General features: G+C 40.2%; 1 protein-coding gene across 1 annotated transcript in view; it reads left to right on the plus strand.

Annotated features, from left to right (window-relative positions):
* SNX7 (sorting nexin 7) overlaps positions 1–14,969 on the plus strand; it is a 161,550-nt gene that overhangs the window by 77,899 nt on the left and 68,682 nt on the right. Inside the window, exons 2-4 of the mRNA XM_089677281.1 lie at positions 362–544; positions 6,705–6,815; positions 12,914–13,078. Coding sequence (XP_089533407.1) covers positions 362–544; positions 6,705–6,815; positions 12,914–13,078 — 459 coding nt within the window. The remainder of the gene's footprint in view (positions 1–361; positions 545–6,704; positions 6,816–12,913; positions 13,079–14,969) is intronic.

Consider the following 14,969-nt stretch of genomic DNA (forward strand, 5'->3'; position numbering starts at 1 on the left):
TTGATGCCTCGTGAAAGTGCCATGCTGCTTAATTTTTTAACACCACACAACACTACCGCTCCTGTGTGTACTGCATTGTTTGGTGCCATTGTAATATTTATGAGGCTTTATAATTGCTGAATAAATGCAGCATAAGCACATGGTATTGATGCACGTGTGAACCAGCCTTAAGAGATGCTCAGTTTGTGAAGTGTGGATCCTTGCAGATAAAATATATGGTAGACAAGTAGATATTATTTGTCTTTCTTATCTGCAAGTGTCCACTATTTAAAAACAGTATAGTATAAGCTGGAATATCTTTTTTAAAAATGACACCTAACTGTTCCATGTTACTTCATGAAACTATATTTTGTCTTTGCAGGATACAACTCTGAATGATGGGAGCTCATTCAGTCCATTGATGCTCGCCTCGCCTTCATCTATGATCAACCAGATCAAGTTTGAGGACGAACCTGATGTCAAAGATGTTTTCATTACCGTCGACGAGCCAGAATGTCACGTCACAGCCATAGAAACTTTTATTACCTACAGGATTGCCACAAAGGTCAGCACAGATTTCTGTAATGTTTTTCTTCTTTTCCATCTTGTTGCTTATCTCAAGTCTGGCCAGTTTTCTAAAAAAAAAAAATCAGTGTTTTCTCTATATTTGTAAAAATGAAAGTGGTTGTAAAGGCTCAAGGTTTTTTTACCTTCATGCACACTATGCATGAAGGTGTAAAACCTTCTGTGTGCATCAGCCCACCCTAATACTTACCTGGACCACATCTCAATCCAGCAATGTGCATGAGAGCAGAGGCTCTCCAGGGACTCTTCCTCCTCATTGGCTGAGACAGCAGCATGAGCCATTGGTGGCTTCCGCTACTGTCAATCACAGCCAGTGAGCCAATGAGGAGAGAAAGGGGGGGTGGTTGAGCCATGCTTCGTGTGTGAATGAACACACAGAGCAGCAGCTCAAGAGTGAGCGAGCCTGCTCAGGTGCCCCCATAGCAAACTGCATGCTATGGGGGCACTTGGCAGAAGGGAGGGGCCAGTAGCACCAGTGGGGTAACCAAGAAGAGGAGGATCCGGACTGTTCTGTGCAAAACCATTGCACAGAGCAGGGAAGTATAATTTTTTTTTTTTAAACTGCCTTTATTGTCACTTTTTAACATGCTAGACTGAGGAGTTCTATGAAAATCCAAGGTTGGTCAAACATTTTTATTTTGTTTTGCATAGAGTAGAGAAGGGGTAAGAGCTTCTATCAAGTTTTGCTGTTTCTGTCTCCATTGGGAAGATTTGCCCTTACTTCCTGCTGGTGCAGGAAGTGATTAGAAATCTCACCAACAAAGACTCAGAAGAAATACATTTTTAACACAGTAGGGAACAGTTAGAACATCTGACTGTGTTTGTCCATGCATTGCTGTCTGTGCCTTCCAGTACCAGTGATTACCAAATCACCTATTTCCGGACATAACAGGGACAGGAAGTTAGGAAAAATATACCCAGTGGGGTCACAGAGAGAAATAAAAACCTTACAGACATTTTGGCTCTTCCCCGCTTTATCAAAAGCTGAAAAAAGAAAAATAAGTAAATTAGGCTTTAAAGTGGTTGTAAACCTCAGACTTGAAATATTAACAAAGTATACCCCTCTATAGTGTGTACTTGTCTCAGTTAGGATCACTAAGTGTCATGTCTGCTGTCTGCTGCTTTGTTCCTCTGCTATCAGCATGAATCACTTCTGACAAGTTTTCCTGACACCAAGAGAAGAATGGTGACGGGGAGGGACCTCCAGCAGATTAACAGCCTCAGCCTTTTTTCTCTGTGCTGTGTTAAGGGGGTGTCTCTTCCTTCCATTCAGGTCTCAGAGCTCTCCTCACTGAGTTCTGCAGATTGTAATTTCAGCTGCCCGCCTCCTTATTTCTGAATTTTCAGAGAAGCTTTGCACATTTAGCACTTTGTTTTACAAAGGTTTGATTAGATTTTCCAAAGATAGAAACTGTGCGAAGAGCTGTATACAGAAAGGAAGGCACAATAACAAAGTACAATAAACACTATGAACTGAGAAATGCAAGGGTGGAAAGCTTGGCGTATCTGTGGTAACAGCAATTCCAATATCACCCAAAGGTAACCAAACTATACGTAACAGAAAAGTCTGACTTGGTGCACTGACAGGTAAGAATTGTGAAAGTATCAGGCGCTCCTGTCTGCCTTGCTAGACAAAAAAGGAAAAGGGGAAAAAAGGGAACGAAAGATCTGATTGCCCTTGCCTGGAGTGTCCCAGCAGGAAAGGAGAAAAGAGGGAGAGAAAAGGAAAACAGGGATGCATTAGAAGAGTTGGGAGGGAAGAGAAGAATGAGGAACATGCCTGGGAGCAAAGGAAGAGAAGGAAGGGGGGGGTAATCTTGGAAGGGGGGGTTCCCCGAGAGGCCGATTCAGCTGTGGTGTACAAAGGCTACAGGAGGGTATCATATGGAAAGCATTATATGTAATCCAGAGATCCCAAATTCTTAAAAATGTTGCGTGGGTATTGTCCAGAATGTAGGTGAGGTTCTCATGTATGCACCATTGTGCCCATCAGTCTCTCCTTAACTTCTGTGACGTTACTAAACGGTTTCACAATCTAGCCAAAGTCTGCCGACCAGCCAGAATCACAGATCCTGCCAGCTGCCTCTGTTGCCTATGGGGGGATAATATTGGTTCATGTAGAAGGGCTTCTCAAGGATTACGAGGTAGGGAATCATTAATGATAGATTTGGGCATGGCATAAACTTGTGTCCAGAACCATACAGCCAAATGCTGAACTTTGAATGTCTGTAGAGAAGAGATGGCTATAGCAAGACAGGTACAACTCTGATTCATCCCTCAGGTCAGCCAATTCATTGGGTATATGGAAGGGATTACAGCCATTTTCACCTCCTGCCTGATTTAGGTTAGTAACTAATAAAGCCATTGAATTTCATGACTGCCAGCTATGTCAACCTCCCTATTTCTCTCAGTACTGGATTCTTTTTAGCCAGTGCAGGCAATTAATGCCAGACAGGGAGGAGTAGAGAGGATGAAAAGTAAAAGGGAAAGGGGCTGCTGTCAAGATACACTATATGGCCAACATTTTGTGGACCTCTGACAGTCACAACTATGTGAAGTTGACAACCCATTCCAAAACCATGGGAATTCACAACCTTAATTTTTTTTACCTGCTTCCCGCAAGGTTTTGGAATGTATCAAAAATAAGTTCCTGTACAGCTGAAGGAGCATTGTGAGGTCAGGTACTCCAGATCCTCTGTGCTTGACTTGTGGTTATGGACCTGGTTTTGAGTGCAAGGGCACAGTTATACCTAAAATATGACTAAACCCAGGACCCTGCATTCACTATATCTGGTCTCCCACAGTACACAGAACCTGGAAATGCAATTATGTTGGTAAATATAAACTGCTAAATACCTTTTCTCATCAGCCGTTAGAGCAGTCTTGTGCCTGCTACCGGTGTCCAGCACAGCACTGGTTAAAGCATGTATGTAGGAGACATTTTCATTCTGCTCTGACTGTCCTATGAGGATGCAGGACCCCTGACCCTCTGTCTGGACAATGCTGATTGACCCTGTGCTGATCACATGCACTCTCCCATGAAAAAAAAAAACTCTCTAGCAGTACACACCAAACTGAGCATGTGCAGCTTTCCCCCAGGGCTCTCTTCTATCAGGAAATGAGTCCCGGACAGTGGAAGAAGGGGACGATCAGAGAAGGCAGGATTACACATCCTCTTTACACGCAGGGGACTAACCCCTTAAGTTCCACTGTGAGTATAACCAGTATGCTTTACTGCATATACAGATTGATTTTACTCTTGTGGGTTTATTAACACTTTAAACAGACAAAGGTCTTCCCCAAGCTATTGCTACAAGGTTGGAAGTGTACAATAGCGCAAAATGTATCTGTATGCTGAGTTTGGCATCCCAGTCTTAGTCTGTAGGGTTCAATATTGAGTTGGCCCACCCTTTGCAGCTATAACAGCTTCAACTCTTCTGGGAAGGCTATCCACAAGGTTTAGGAGTGTGTCTGGGAATAACAATATGTTGGACATTATTATTGCTGGTCATCATTGACACACAGATTATTTTCAGGACACTGTAATACTGTATGACAGTGAATACCATTTGCATTTTGATCATTTGCTTTTTATTTTTCCAACGTATTCACACAATACGTTGGACATTTTCATTGCTGGTCATCATTGACACACAGATTTTTTTTGGGACACTGTAATACTGCATGAAAGTGAATAACATTCACACTCCTAAACCTTGTGGACAGCCTTTCCAGAAGAGTTGAAGCTGCTATAGCTGCAAAGGGTGACGCACACGCCCATATATATTTGGACACAGGCATAATTTTTGTTTTTTTTCAGGTATTTTCCAAAACATATTCAAGCTATAGTTATATAATGGATATAGACTGAAAGTGCACACTCTCATGTTTAATTTGAGGGTATGTACATCCAAATTAGAGGACAGGTTTAGGAATTACAGCTCTTAAGAATAGCCATCCCCTTTTTCAAGGGGCCAAAAGTAATTGGACAATTGAATCAAAAGCTGTTTCATGGCCAGGTGTGTGCTACTCCTTTGATATGCAAGCAGGTAAAAGGTCTGGAGTTGATTCTACCTGTGGTATTTGCATTTGGAATCTATTGCTGTGAACCTACATCATGCATTCAAATGAGCTGTCCATGCAAGTGAAACAGGCCATTGTAAGACTTCAGAAATGAAACAAATCCATCAAAGAGATAGCAGCAATATTAGGAGTGGCCAAAATCAACAGTTTGGTACATTCTGAGGAAAGAAGAATGCACTGGTGGGCTCAGCAACATAAAAAGGCATGGATGTCCACAGAAAACAACAGTGGTGGATGATCGCAGGATCCTTTCCAATGTAAAGAAAAACCCATTCACAACATCCAGACAAGTAAAGGACACTCTCCAGGAGGTGGGCATATCATTGTCAAAGTCTACAATCAAGAGAAGACTTAATGAGAGCAAATACAGAGGTTTCACCACAAGGTGCAAACCATTCATAAGCCTGAAGAATAGAAAAGCCAAATTAGACTTTGCCAAAAAACATCTAAAAAAGCCAGACCAGTTCTGGAAAAGCATTCTTTGGACGGATAAAACGAAGATTAATCTGTACCAGAATGGTAGGAAGAAAAAAGTGTGGAGAAGACTTGAAACAGCTCATGATCCAAAGAACACAACGTCATCTGTAAAGCATGGTGGAGGCAGTGTGATAGCATGGGCATGCATGTCTTCCAGTGGCACTGGGTCATTGGTGTTTTTTGATTATGTGACAGCCAAATGCAGCAAAGTTGATTGGACGGTGCTTCACAGTACAGATGGACAATGATCAAAAACGCACTGCAAAAGCAACGCAGGAGCTTTTGAAGGAAAAGAAGTGGAATATTCTGCAATGTCCAAGTTAGTCTCCTGATCTGAACCCAATTGAGCATGCATTTCACTTGCTGAAGGCAAAACTAAAGGCAGAAAGACCCACAAAGAACAACTGAAGACAGCTACAGTAAGAGCCTGGCAGAGCATCAGAAAGGATGAAACCCAGTCTTTGGTAATGTCCATGAGTTTCAGACTTCAGGCAGTCATTCCCAGTAAAGGATTCTCAACAAAATATTTCAAATGAACATTGTATTTATGATTATATGCAATTGTCCAATTACTTTTGGTCCCTTGAAAAAGGGGGGGTGGCTACTCTTAAGAGCTGTAATTCCTAAACACTTCCTCCAATTTGGATGTACATACCCTCAAATTAAACCTGAGAGTGTGCAGTTTCAGCCCGTATCCATTATATAACTATAGCTTGAATATGTTTTGGTAAATACCTGAAAAAATCTATAATTGTGCCTGTGTCCAAATACGCCATTTTTTTGTTTTCTGTTATTTTGAAAGTGTAAATGATGGAAATAAAATCTAACTTTTGTTGACATATTATAAGAATGTCTAATCTGTAATTTGATGCCTTTTGGAGATTTTTCCATCTTTTCTTGGCTTCTTTATGCACATTAATACAAATTTTTAGCTGGGGTGCCCAAACTTTCGATCCCCACTGTATGTATGGACCTAACTGTATTTATATAGAAATATCCCCGTTCACACAAAGTGATTTGAAATCACAGGTTAAAGGCACCCCAAACAATGTGTGCAATTCTGCCGCGATTGCCTTCAAACAGCCATGCGGCAAAATGCGTAATTAAAAATTGCACTAAGCTTCTTGCCCAAAAGGAAGCAGGAGCTTCTTTTGAGCAAAAAATGTGCGTAGGGATATGCATGACATACGTTTCTGTGTGTAAATGTGCCTTAAAAATCGCATTCAGAAACGCTTGTTCCCACTACATGAGGTCTGAAAGGAGGCTAAAGAGAGAGAGGCAGCCACATAAGTGTCATGTTATGTCTTCAAAAAAAAAAAAAAAAAACGTTTTAGAAGTGACATATCCTTTTCAGTGCAGTAAGTGCCCCTCTGCTGTGAACCAATACTTAATGGAATGCATTTGTTAGGATAAATAGAATGTCATTTGATTCTGATTTCCTTGTTTTGTAAAGCACTGTTTGAATGTGATGTACTTTTACAAATACTGAACAGCGCCAAATTGCAATGTGACAAATATTTCTTGTTGATCACTAAACATTCATTCTGTCAAGAGGTAAACAAACAATGTTTTATTTTCAGACGACCCGCAGTGAATTTGATTCAAGTGAATTTGAAGTCAGGAGACGTTATCAAGATTTTATTTGGTTGAAAAGCAGACTTGAAGATGCTCATCCAACGTTAATAATTCCTGTAAGTTCAAGTGGCCATAGACTTTAGAGAATGGTTGGATGTGCAAGTGTGAACTGACTGATCTCAGGATAAAGGGTCATCGGAGGCCCTCCAGGAGCCTGTAGGCACACTTGCCAAGTTTAATCTGCATATTTGTGTTAATTCAGAGTATTAAAGGCTAAGTTCCCATATTCGCAGCAAGAAAGGGCTTTTTTGTTTTTAATGCCAATGAGCCTGCATAGCATTGCAGCCTTGATCAGTGGACTGCGGTTGCAGTGCACAGGCTCCTGTAGACTCTTCCTCAAGCTCTAGACCAAGAAAAACTAGAAATGTTCCCCTGGGACTTTGGCAAAAACCACGAGTATACAAAAAATATGAAACCGTAATGTTTATTACAAAAAATTCACAATAAAACGAATCGAAAGATCCAATGTAGTAAATTGTAATACAATTATTGCTATATCACATACAGAACATACACAATGTGTATAAAACCTGTCTATAATACATCAACTAGCAAATGGATAGTCAGCCCTAAAGAACTTGTACAGTGATGTTGTTCAGAAAATCCAATGCGATTTGCAACTCTTATTTTCTTCTTCAGGGACTAAATGTGTTAGGTCTAAAACATAACATATCAAATAAGCGTGAACAATATAATACTATAATACATAATATTTTAAAAGTATGTAAGAAGAAGCTGATTGCTCAAACACAAATGGCCCCACATCTGATAATAAGTAACATTCATAAAAAAATGTAATGAGGATGCTCTCCAGATGACACATCAAGGAGAGGGCAGGCAGAGACACCCCAGTGAGCAATCCACCAGCAAGGACCACACAGAAACAGCCAATAAGGGGATCTAGCAAGTATAATAAAGGCCATAGATAAAAACTAATATTCATTGTTTGGTACATAAAAATAATGTATGGCTCGAGCAAATAGGTTGTTGGCATAGGGGCTCAATTGAAGTATGTACTATAGTAAAATGGCAAAATAAGTCCAACTCAGAGGTAACAAAAGATACATATGTGAGCCCATATACAAACAAAATCGCCCCTCCATAAAGCGAGCGTACAAGAATATAAGAGCATTATACAGTGCTCACCAATAGTGCCTTTGTATATCATATGGAGCCATCTCAGGACAGCTGTCCGTTTGGCGCCAAATGTGGTGAATAAATAAGTGTATGAATTCTCCCCCCCATATTGCTGCACATGCAGCATCATGGCCGCAGTTGGCGGTGCTGCCCCACCTGCTGATGCAACGCTATGACATCACAAACATGCGCGGCACCGCCGACACACCCAGCAGCCCAAAGACAAGGGCACACTGACCCCTCCTGGGGGAGATGCATGCTGCAGGTACCCAAGGCTGAGGCCAGAAAACACAAGGCCCACCCCTCAGGGTAGGTAACACTTGAGGGGGCTTGGACGCGCCGGGTGGCGAATGGTAACACCGTCGGCGCCCCCCACTGGACCACCCCAAGATTGTCAGTGGGAGCATCACCCTTCAGTATAAAAAATAACAACATAATGGCCCAAGTGGTACACACTGAGTATTGCTGAGATACAAAAGGGGAAAACATGCAGGAAAAAACATGAGCAGTATACAAAATATAATACATACATGGCACAATGAATGGAATAGATGAAAAATTACAAATCTTTCACACCCCAAGAACGAAAACCAGACAGAAATGGTTTAAAATTGAAGGCCTCTGTAAGGCCGGGTGGATTGGTGGCATTAAGTTGGTAAATCCACCCTAATTCCCGTTGTAGGAGGGTCTTATTAAAGTCCCCCTCGCGGGTTTTGGTGGAATGCGGTCGAGCCCTAAAAAACATATTTGAGGAAACACCTCCATGGACGGATGCCACTTGTTGACACAAAGGCAGCTCAGGGTCACTTTTGCGCATTCCATTAACCTGTCGGTAGACTCTGCGCCAGAAGGGTTCGATTCGTTTTATTGTGTTAATCTTTTGTAATAAACATTACCGTTCTATATTTTTGTATACCCATTGTGGTTTTTGCCATACAGTGTCCCAGGGCAAGATTTCTAGTTTTTCTTGGTCTATATATATTGGGATGTTGGAAAAAACAGTATAAATGGAGGGACATTTTACCATATTGCTTTTTTTTGTATTTCTCCAGCTCTATGTCTGTATTGAGATATGAGCCTGCAACTAAAGAGCTGGAGGAAGTGTTGATGGACTACGAGTGGGGTAGTCACTCGCTTATGCTCTATTGAGAACTTCAGGTCCATCTTCCATGGTGGAGAATGGGACTTGTAGTTCATTCGTTCACAGAACATTGAATTAATGACATAGCTGTTTGAAGATGGGGAAGCCGTGTTATATGTTAAATCCTAAATATGGGTGTGAAAAGATAGTTATCCTTTAAACCATAGGATTACTGCCACAGTCAGGCAACTAATATTTTCTTGGGAGCAGAAATTGTCTCCAGGTTTCTGTCATGACTTGATTTTCACTTAATAAAAATAAAGCTGTTATCTGGTAGCAGTTTCTATTGTCCCTCCATTCCACGCTCAAATGCCTGGCTGTTCTGTATAGGAAAAGTTTCAACATTTCCAGTTGTGGTGGAGCATACCCACCCCTTCTACCTACCACTCATTTTTATTGGCAAGACAGGTAACCCATCATAGTGAAGGGCTCATAGTAATGCATGAGGGCTGGAGGGAGTGGGAAATCTCTGACATAAGTACTGGAGCTTTACCCGTTCAAAACAGATTTATATTCTAGCGTGGAGGGGGCAATGGAAGCTGCTAAAAACTAAACTCTGCATTAAAAAAAGAAAATGATGTTCAATTATGTGTTCTAAACCTGGAAAAGTACATTACATTGATCTCAGCCTCCTCCAAATCTTTAAGTTCATCTTTTTTACCGCTGTGATGTGACTTCTAGTTAGAGAGTGGCCACATTCATTCTTTGTGGTCCCACTGTAAGCAACCACCCTCTCTTGCTCACTAATGAGATGAACTAGAGACTATGGACTATGGGATTTTTCATGTGCACAGGACCAAAACTAACGTGCACTGCTTGTTCCAATCAAACAGGAGAGGGAAATGGAGAGGAATGGCAGCTCACAGGGGATATTACAAGGAGACAGAAAAACACAGTAAGGAGCAATTTAATGAAAAATAGATTACAGAACCACGAAGTAGTGGATGTGTATGGATTATATTTGGTAATTACGGATTTAGTTAACCACTTTCCTGCTGCCCTATATAGTGTGTGTTATGTATGTATATGTGTGTGTCTGTGATTTTGCATTTCTGGGTAGGCGCATACCCTACCCTACGGGTAGGCGTACACCCTACCTGCGCCACCATTGGCGGCCTCGGCTGTCAGTCACCGGGTCACGGCCGGTGATTCCCCGGCGATCGCCGAATATCACTGACGTGAGAGACCTGCATGTAAACAAAACCGATCTCTCCCCTGTCAGCTCCTGCACATTGCTTACACAGTGAAACAGATATACAGCACACAGTTAACCCTTTAATCGCCCCAGATGTTAACCCCTTCCTGCCCAGTGTCATTAGTAAAGTGTCACTGCTTTTAATTAGCACTGATCATAGTATTTGTGTCACTGGGGATGTCCGTGACAGTCAGTTCCCCCCAGCGTCAGAATGCCTGCCGCAGTCCCATTATAAGTCGCTGATCGCTGCCATTACTAGCAAAAAAAAAAAAAATTCCAGTTTATATATACTGCCATTTGTAGACGCTATAACGTTCACATAGACCAATTAATTTACATGTATTGGGATTTTTTTTTTTAGCAAATACATGTTGCAGAATACACTTCGGCCTAAATTTGTGACGAAAAGTTGATTTTTAAAAAAAAATTTACAGGACATGTTTAGTGGCAAAAGGTCAAAAATATATTGTGTTTTTTTCTCAAAAATGACAGTCTTTTTTTTGTTTATAGCTCAAAAAATAAAAAACACAGAAGCGATCAAATACCACCGAAGTAACGCATCGCCGTATCGCAAAAAATGGCCTGGTCAGGAAGGGGGGGGGGGTAAATCCTCTGGAGGGCAAGTGGTTAACAGGGCTGACACCAGTCAGACTGCAGAAATGGTGTGTGTTGTTATCCTACATCAGAACTTAGGAGCTGAGTGGATTTCAAAGAGAGCAAGAAGTATTTTTCTGCTTTCTGTGACTTTGGAAGCATACAACATGGGGAAATGCACATGCATTGCAGTGATGTACTACAGTCTTTTTTGCTTTGACATACACTTTAACCACTTTCTGGTCGGCCCATGTATATAAACGGCTGGACGGGAGCAGTGCAGAAGTGGCTGGCCATTTATAAACGTCCTCCCCGTGTCCCTGCCTGTGCACGCTCCCTGGGAGTGTACAACACTGCGAACACCGATCGTTGTACAGGACCTCTGTGTGAGGTCCCAGTCATGTGATCACTGACTGGCCAATCAGTGATCACATGAAGAGTAGTAAGTAAGATGTCACTTCTGACTTCATTGCTTACTACGTGTGAAATCTGTGAATGATCACAGAGATCACATGGTACAAAGCTATTCACAACAGCCTTGTACCATGTGACAAGCTGTGACCAATCACAGCTCACACAGTATTTCTTAATGGCTGCAAAAATGCAGTCAGAGAGAAGGAGAAATGATTGCTTTTAAAACCTTTATAGGTGTAAAAGCAATCAGTGTCATTATGGTGACACTGTACTGCTAGGGTGGCGGTATGTCAAAAAAAAACACATAATATAAAAAAACTAAAATACAAATGTAAAAACAAATTTTGAAAAATTATAATTTTTGCTTATAAACTAATTTGGGTTATTTTTTTTTTACTAAAAAGATAACTGAATACATTTTGGCAAGATGTATGAAGAAAGATTATTTATTTGCAAAATTTTATAAGAAAAACACTTTTTTTTAATATTTTTGGACTTTTTCATTTATATAGCAAAAAAAATAAAAATCTCAGTGGTGAATAAATACCACCAAAATAAAAGTGTTATGTCTTCAAAAAAATGATAAAAAATGAATATGGGTATAGTGTTGAATGACCGCGCAATTGTCACTCATAGTGTGATAGCACTGAAAGCTGAAAATTAGCCTGGACAGGAAGGGGGTAAAAGTGTACGGATTTGAAGTGGTTAAAGAAGAATTATTTTTACACAGTTCAAACCCTATGGGACAAAGTATCAGCAGTATTTTGTCCCATTTTCCTAGGGACTCTGTAACACTAGATACAGTATAGGACAGGGATTCCACTTTGGCACATAGCCACCTGTCACCACAGCTACCAAGGAGATAGCTGCCATGATAATGAGTTCCTGTTTCCAGTTCCTAGCACTTGCTTGAGTCAAGCACCTGCATGAGAAACTACAGTTTGTAGGAAAGAAAATTGCTAGATTCCTCCATCAACACAGTTAGTATTGATGGTGGAATCCCTCTAGCAGTGCTACTGTGTTCTGGCGGGTAGCCTTCCCTGCCTGCCACAATGATTACTGCTAGCGTCTAAAGCCTTTGGCAGTAATCGCATGCACAAAATCTGACCTGCTGGTTGAACTGAAGTCGATCGATGGATCAGCTTCAGTACAACCAGCCTGCTCATAGATGGATCAAATCTTGGCAGTCTCTGCTGAACCGGTTGAGATTCTATTGATCTATGGTTCGCTTTAGGCACCCCGTACATTGATCACTTTGCTGGTTGAACAAAAAAAAAAAAATACTTCGGCGGCACTGGGAAAAACTCAACAGGTTGGTTGTACACAAGTTGATTGATAGATTGCCTTGTGTACAACCAGCCTTCCCATATGTGGATCAAAATTTGTCCAATCCCTACTGAATCATCTGTGGCTGGCTTTAGACAAGTGCTTGGTGCTGGAGGCAGACATTCGCTATCAAAGCAGCCATCTCCTTGCAGATGTGGCATCAGGGCACCTAGGAAGAGGAGACAAAATACTACATGTACTTTCTTCCATAGAGAGCTGAGTAATGCAAAAAAAATAGTGATAATTCTTTAAGCAACAGTGTCACTTTAAAGAATATATCTAAACAACACAAGTACTACAAATCATCTATTTGTGCATGATTTTTTTTTTTGATTTTTTTTAACTAGCCATTGCCGGAAAAATTCATAGTTAAAGGGATGGTGGAGCGATTCAATGATGATTTCATTGAGACTCGGAGGAAAGCTTTGCATAAATTTTTGAACAGAATAGCTGATCATCCAACATTAACTTTTAATGACGACTTCAAGATTTTCCTTACAGCTCAAGCATGGGTAAGAATCTCTAATAGTTTCAAAACTTTTCAGTCTTAATCTTTGCTTCTTTAATGGGCTGTATTTTATTTCCACACAAGTGGATTTTTTTTCATCATCTTAAATCTTTAAACAATCCTTTTAAGGAAATTGAGAGAACGAGAAAAAAAATTGGTTTGCAAAGGAGAATTATAATGATGTAATGCATTTATTGGTGAATTATTTCCTGACATCCTATGAGCTTTAGAAGTCTTGAAGCTATGTTTGAACATCAAATATTTTATAACTGCTTTTGAAATGAATCTGATGATTTTAACATGAGGAAGAATAAAGTTTTGGTTGAGTACTTTTCTATAGGTGTGACTTTTTTAAAATTGTTTATTTAAACAGTGAATAGATCTGTGGCAATACAAAATGCAGCAATCCATAGCAACCAATGAGCTTTATTAATTCACTGATTTAACTACAATAATTTGAGATGTAATTGGTTGCTAAGAGTTGTAGTGACTGTTCTATTGCATAAGCCCATTCTGTGGCCAAGTGTATTGGATTTCCATCATAGAATTACTTTTATTATGAACCAGATATCTTTCTGTACCTGTTAAGGCCTTAGACAACCTTTTAAAATGATCTAAAAAATTGGAAACCTTTAACCTAGATATGTTAAAGTCCTCTTCCAATTTTGATCAGAGAAAAATGTTTATTATATAAACCAACGGGTACAAAACGGCAAGTATACAGACATCAAATAAGACACGTGGTACTGGTGCAGAGTAAGAACACTGACATATGTGTTACAATGGGTATTGAGCAGTGTCAGAATAGGAGTATACAAGGCAATCATACCTGACGTACATAAGAAGACATTGTTGAAATCACACAATTGCAAGAAAACAATAGAGAGAGTATATGCCATCTTGAGCAGTAGAGAGTAGAGTGCTGTCAACTAAACGAGTCAGCCTCAAAATCTTTTTAACCCCTATCGGGGACCTATCCCTGGAGAAGTCTGTCCATTACCAGCTGATGTGGTGCAAGGCCTGGCACGTCTAGCTAAGCTTGCCACATGGAGTCAAATTTGCAGAAAACATTTCTGTGCTGGTATGTGAATTTTTCACATAGGAGCATGTTTTCACCTGTTCCATCCATTGTTATATTTGGTTGGCACATGAGGAGCAATGAGGAGTTTACGAGTGGTGTACAATTGATGTAAGACCGCAGTATGGGCATGTGGGGTAAGATATTCTTCCTCTAATGCACCCAACAAACAAACAATAGGGTCCCTTGAAAGCTGAAACAGAAATACTTGTGATATTGTATCAAGAACATGTTAACCCGTTCACATTTTGGACACAAAGGGGTGGCCCTACTTTCCCACCAATGTAACTAAACTGATGTCCTGTATGCCTTATGCAATAGAAATAAATGAAACCGTTTTTGAGAAGCCGAAACCAAGACTAGTAGATTGGAGGTGAGTACAGTGGATTGGAGGTGAGTACAAACTCGGCTTTAGAGAACAAAAATGAACAGACACAAAAAAATAAAATTAAAATAAATTAACATGTAAATTTATAGCACAACACAATTGAACATGAAACCTCAACAGTAACATGCTTACTATTGAGGTTTCATGTTCAATTGTGTTGTGCTATAAATTTACATGTTAATTTATTTTAATTTTATTTTTTTGTGTCTGTTCATTTTTGTTCTCTAAAGCTGAGTTTAGTAGTAGTAGTTTGCATGCTCCCAATGAAAATTAGTGATCCATTATATGGAATAGTACATAATTGAATTAAATGCTGTATAGTAAAGTAAGCCATAGATTATGCTATTTTCTATTTTCTTTTCTTCCACCAAGGGTTGAAGGAAAGAAAATCACTTGATTCCCCCATGAACACAGTCAGTGGAAATGGGA

The sequence above is a fragment of the Staurois parvus genome, unplaced genomic scaffold, assembly GCF_062004578.1.
Source record: "Staurois parvus isolate SC_StPar_1 unplaced genomic scaffold, SC_StPar_1.0 ptg000183l, whole genome shotgun sequence".
NCBI classification, from domain to species: domain Eukaryota; kingdom Metazoa; phylum Chordata; class Amphibia; order Anura; family Ranidae; genus Staurois; species Staurois parvus.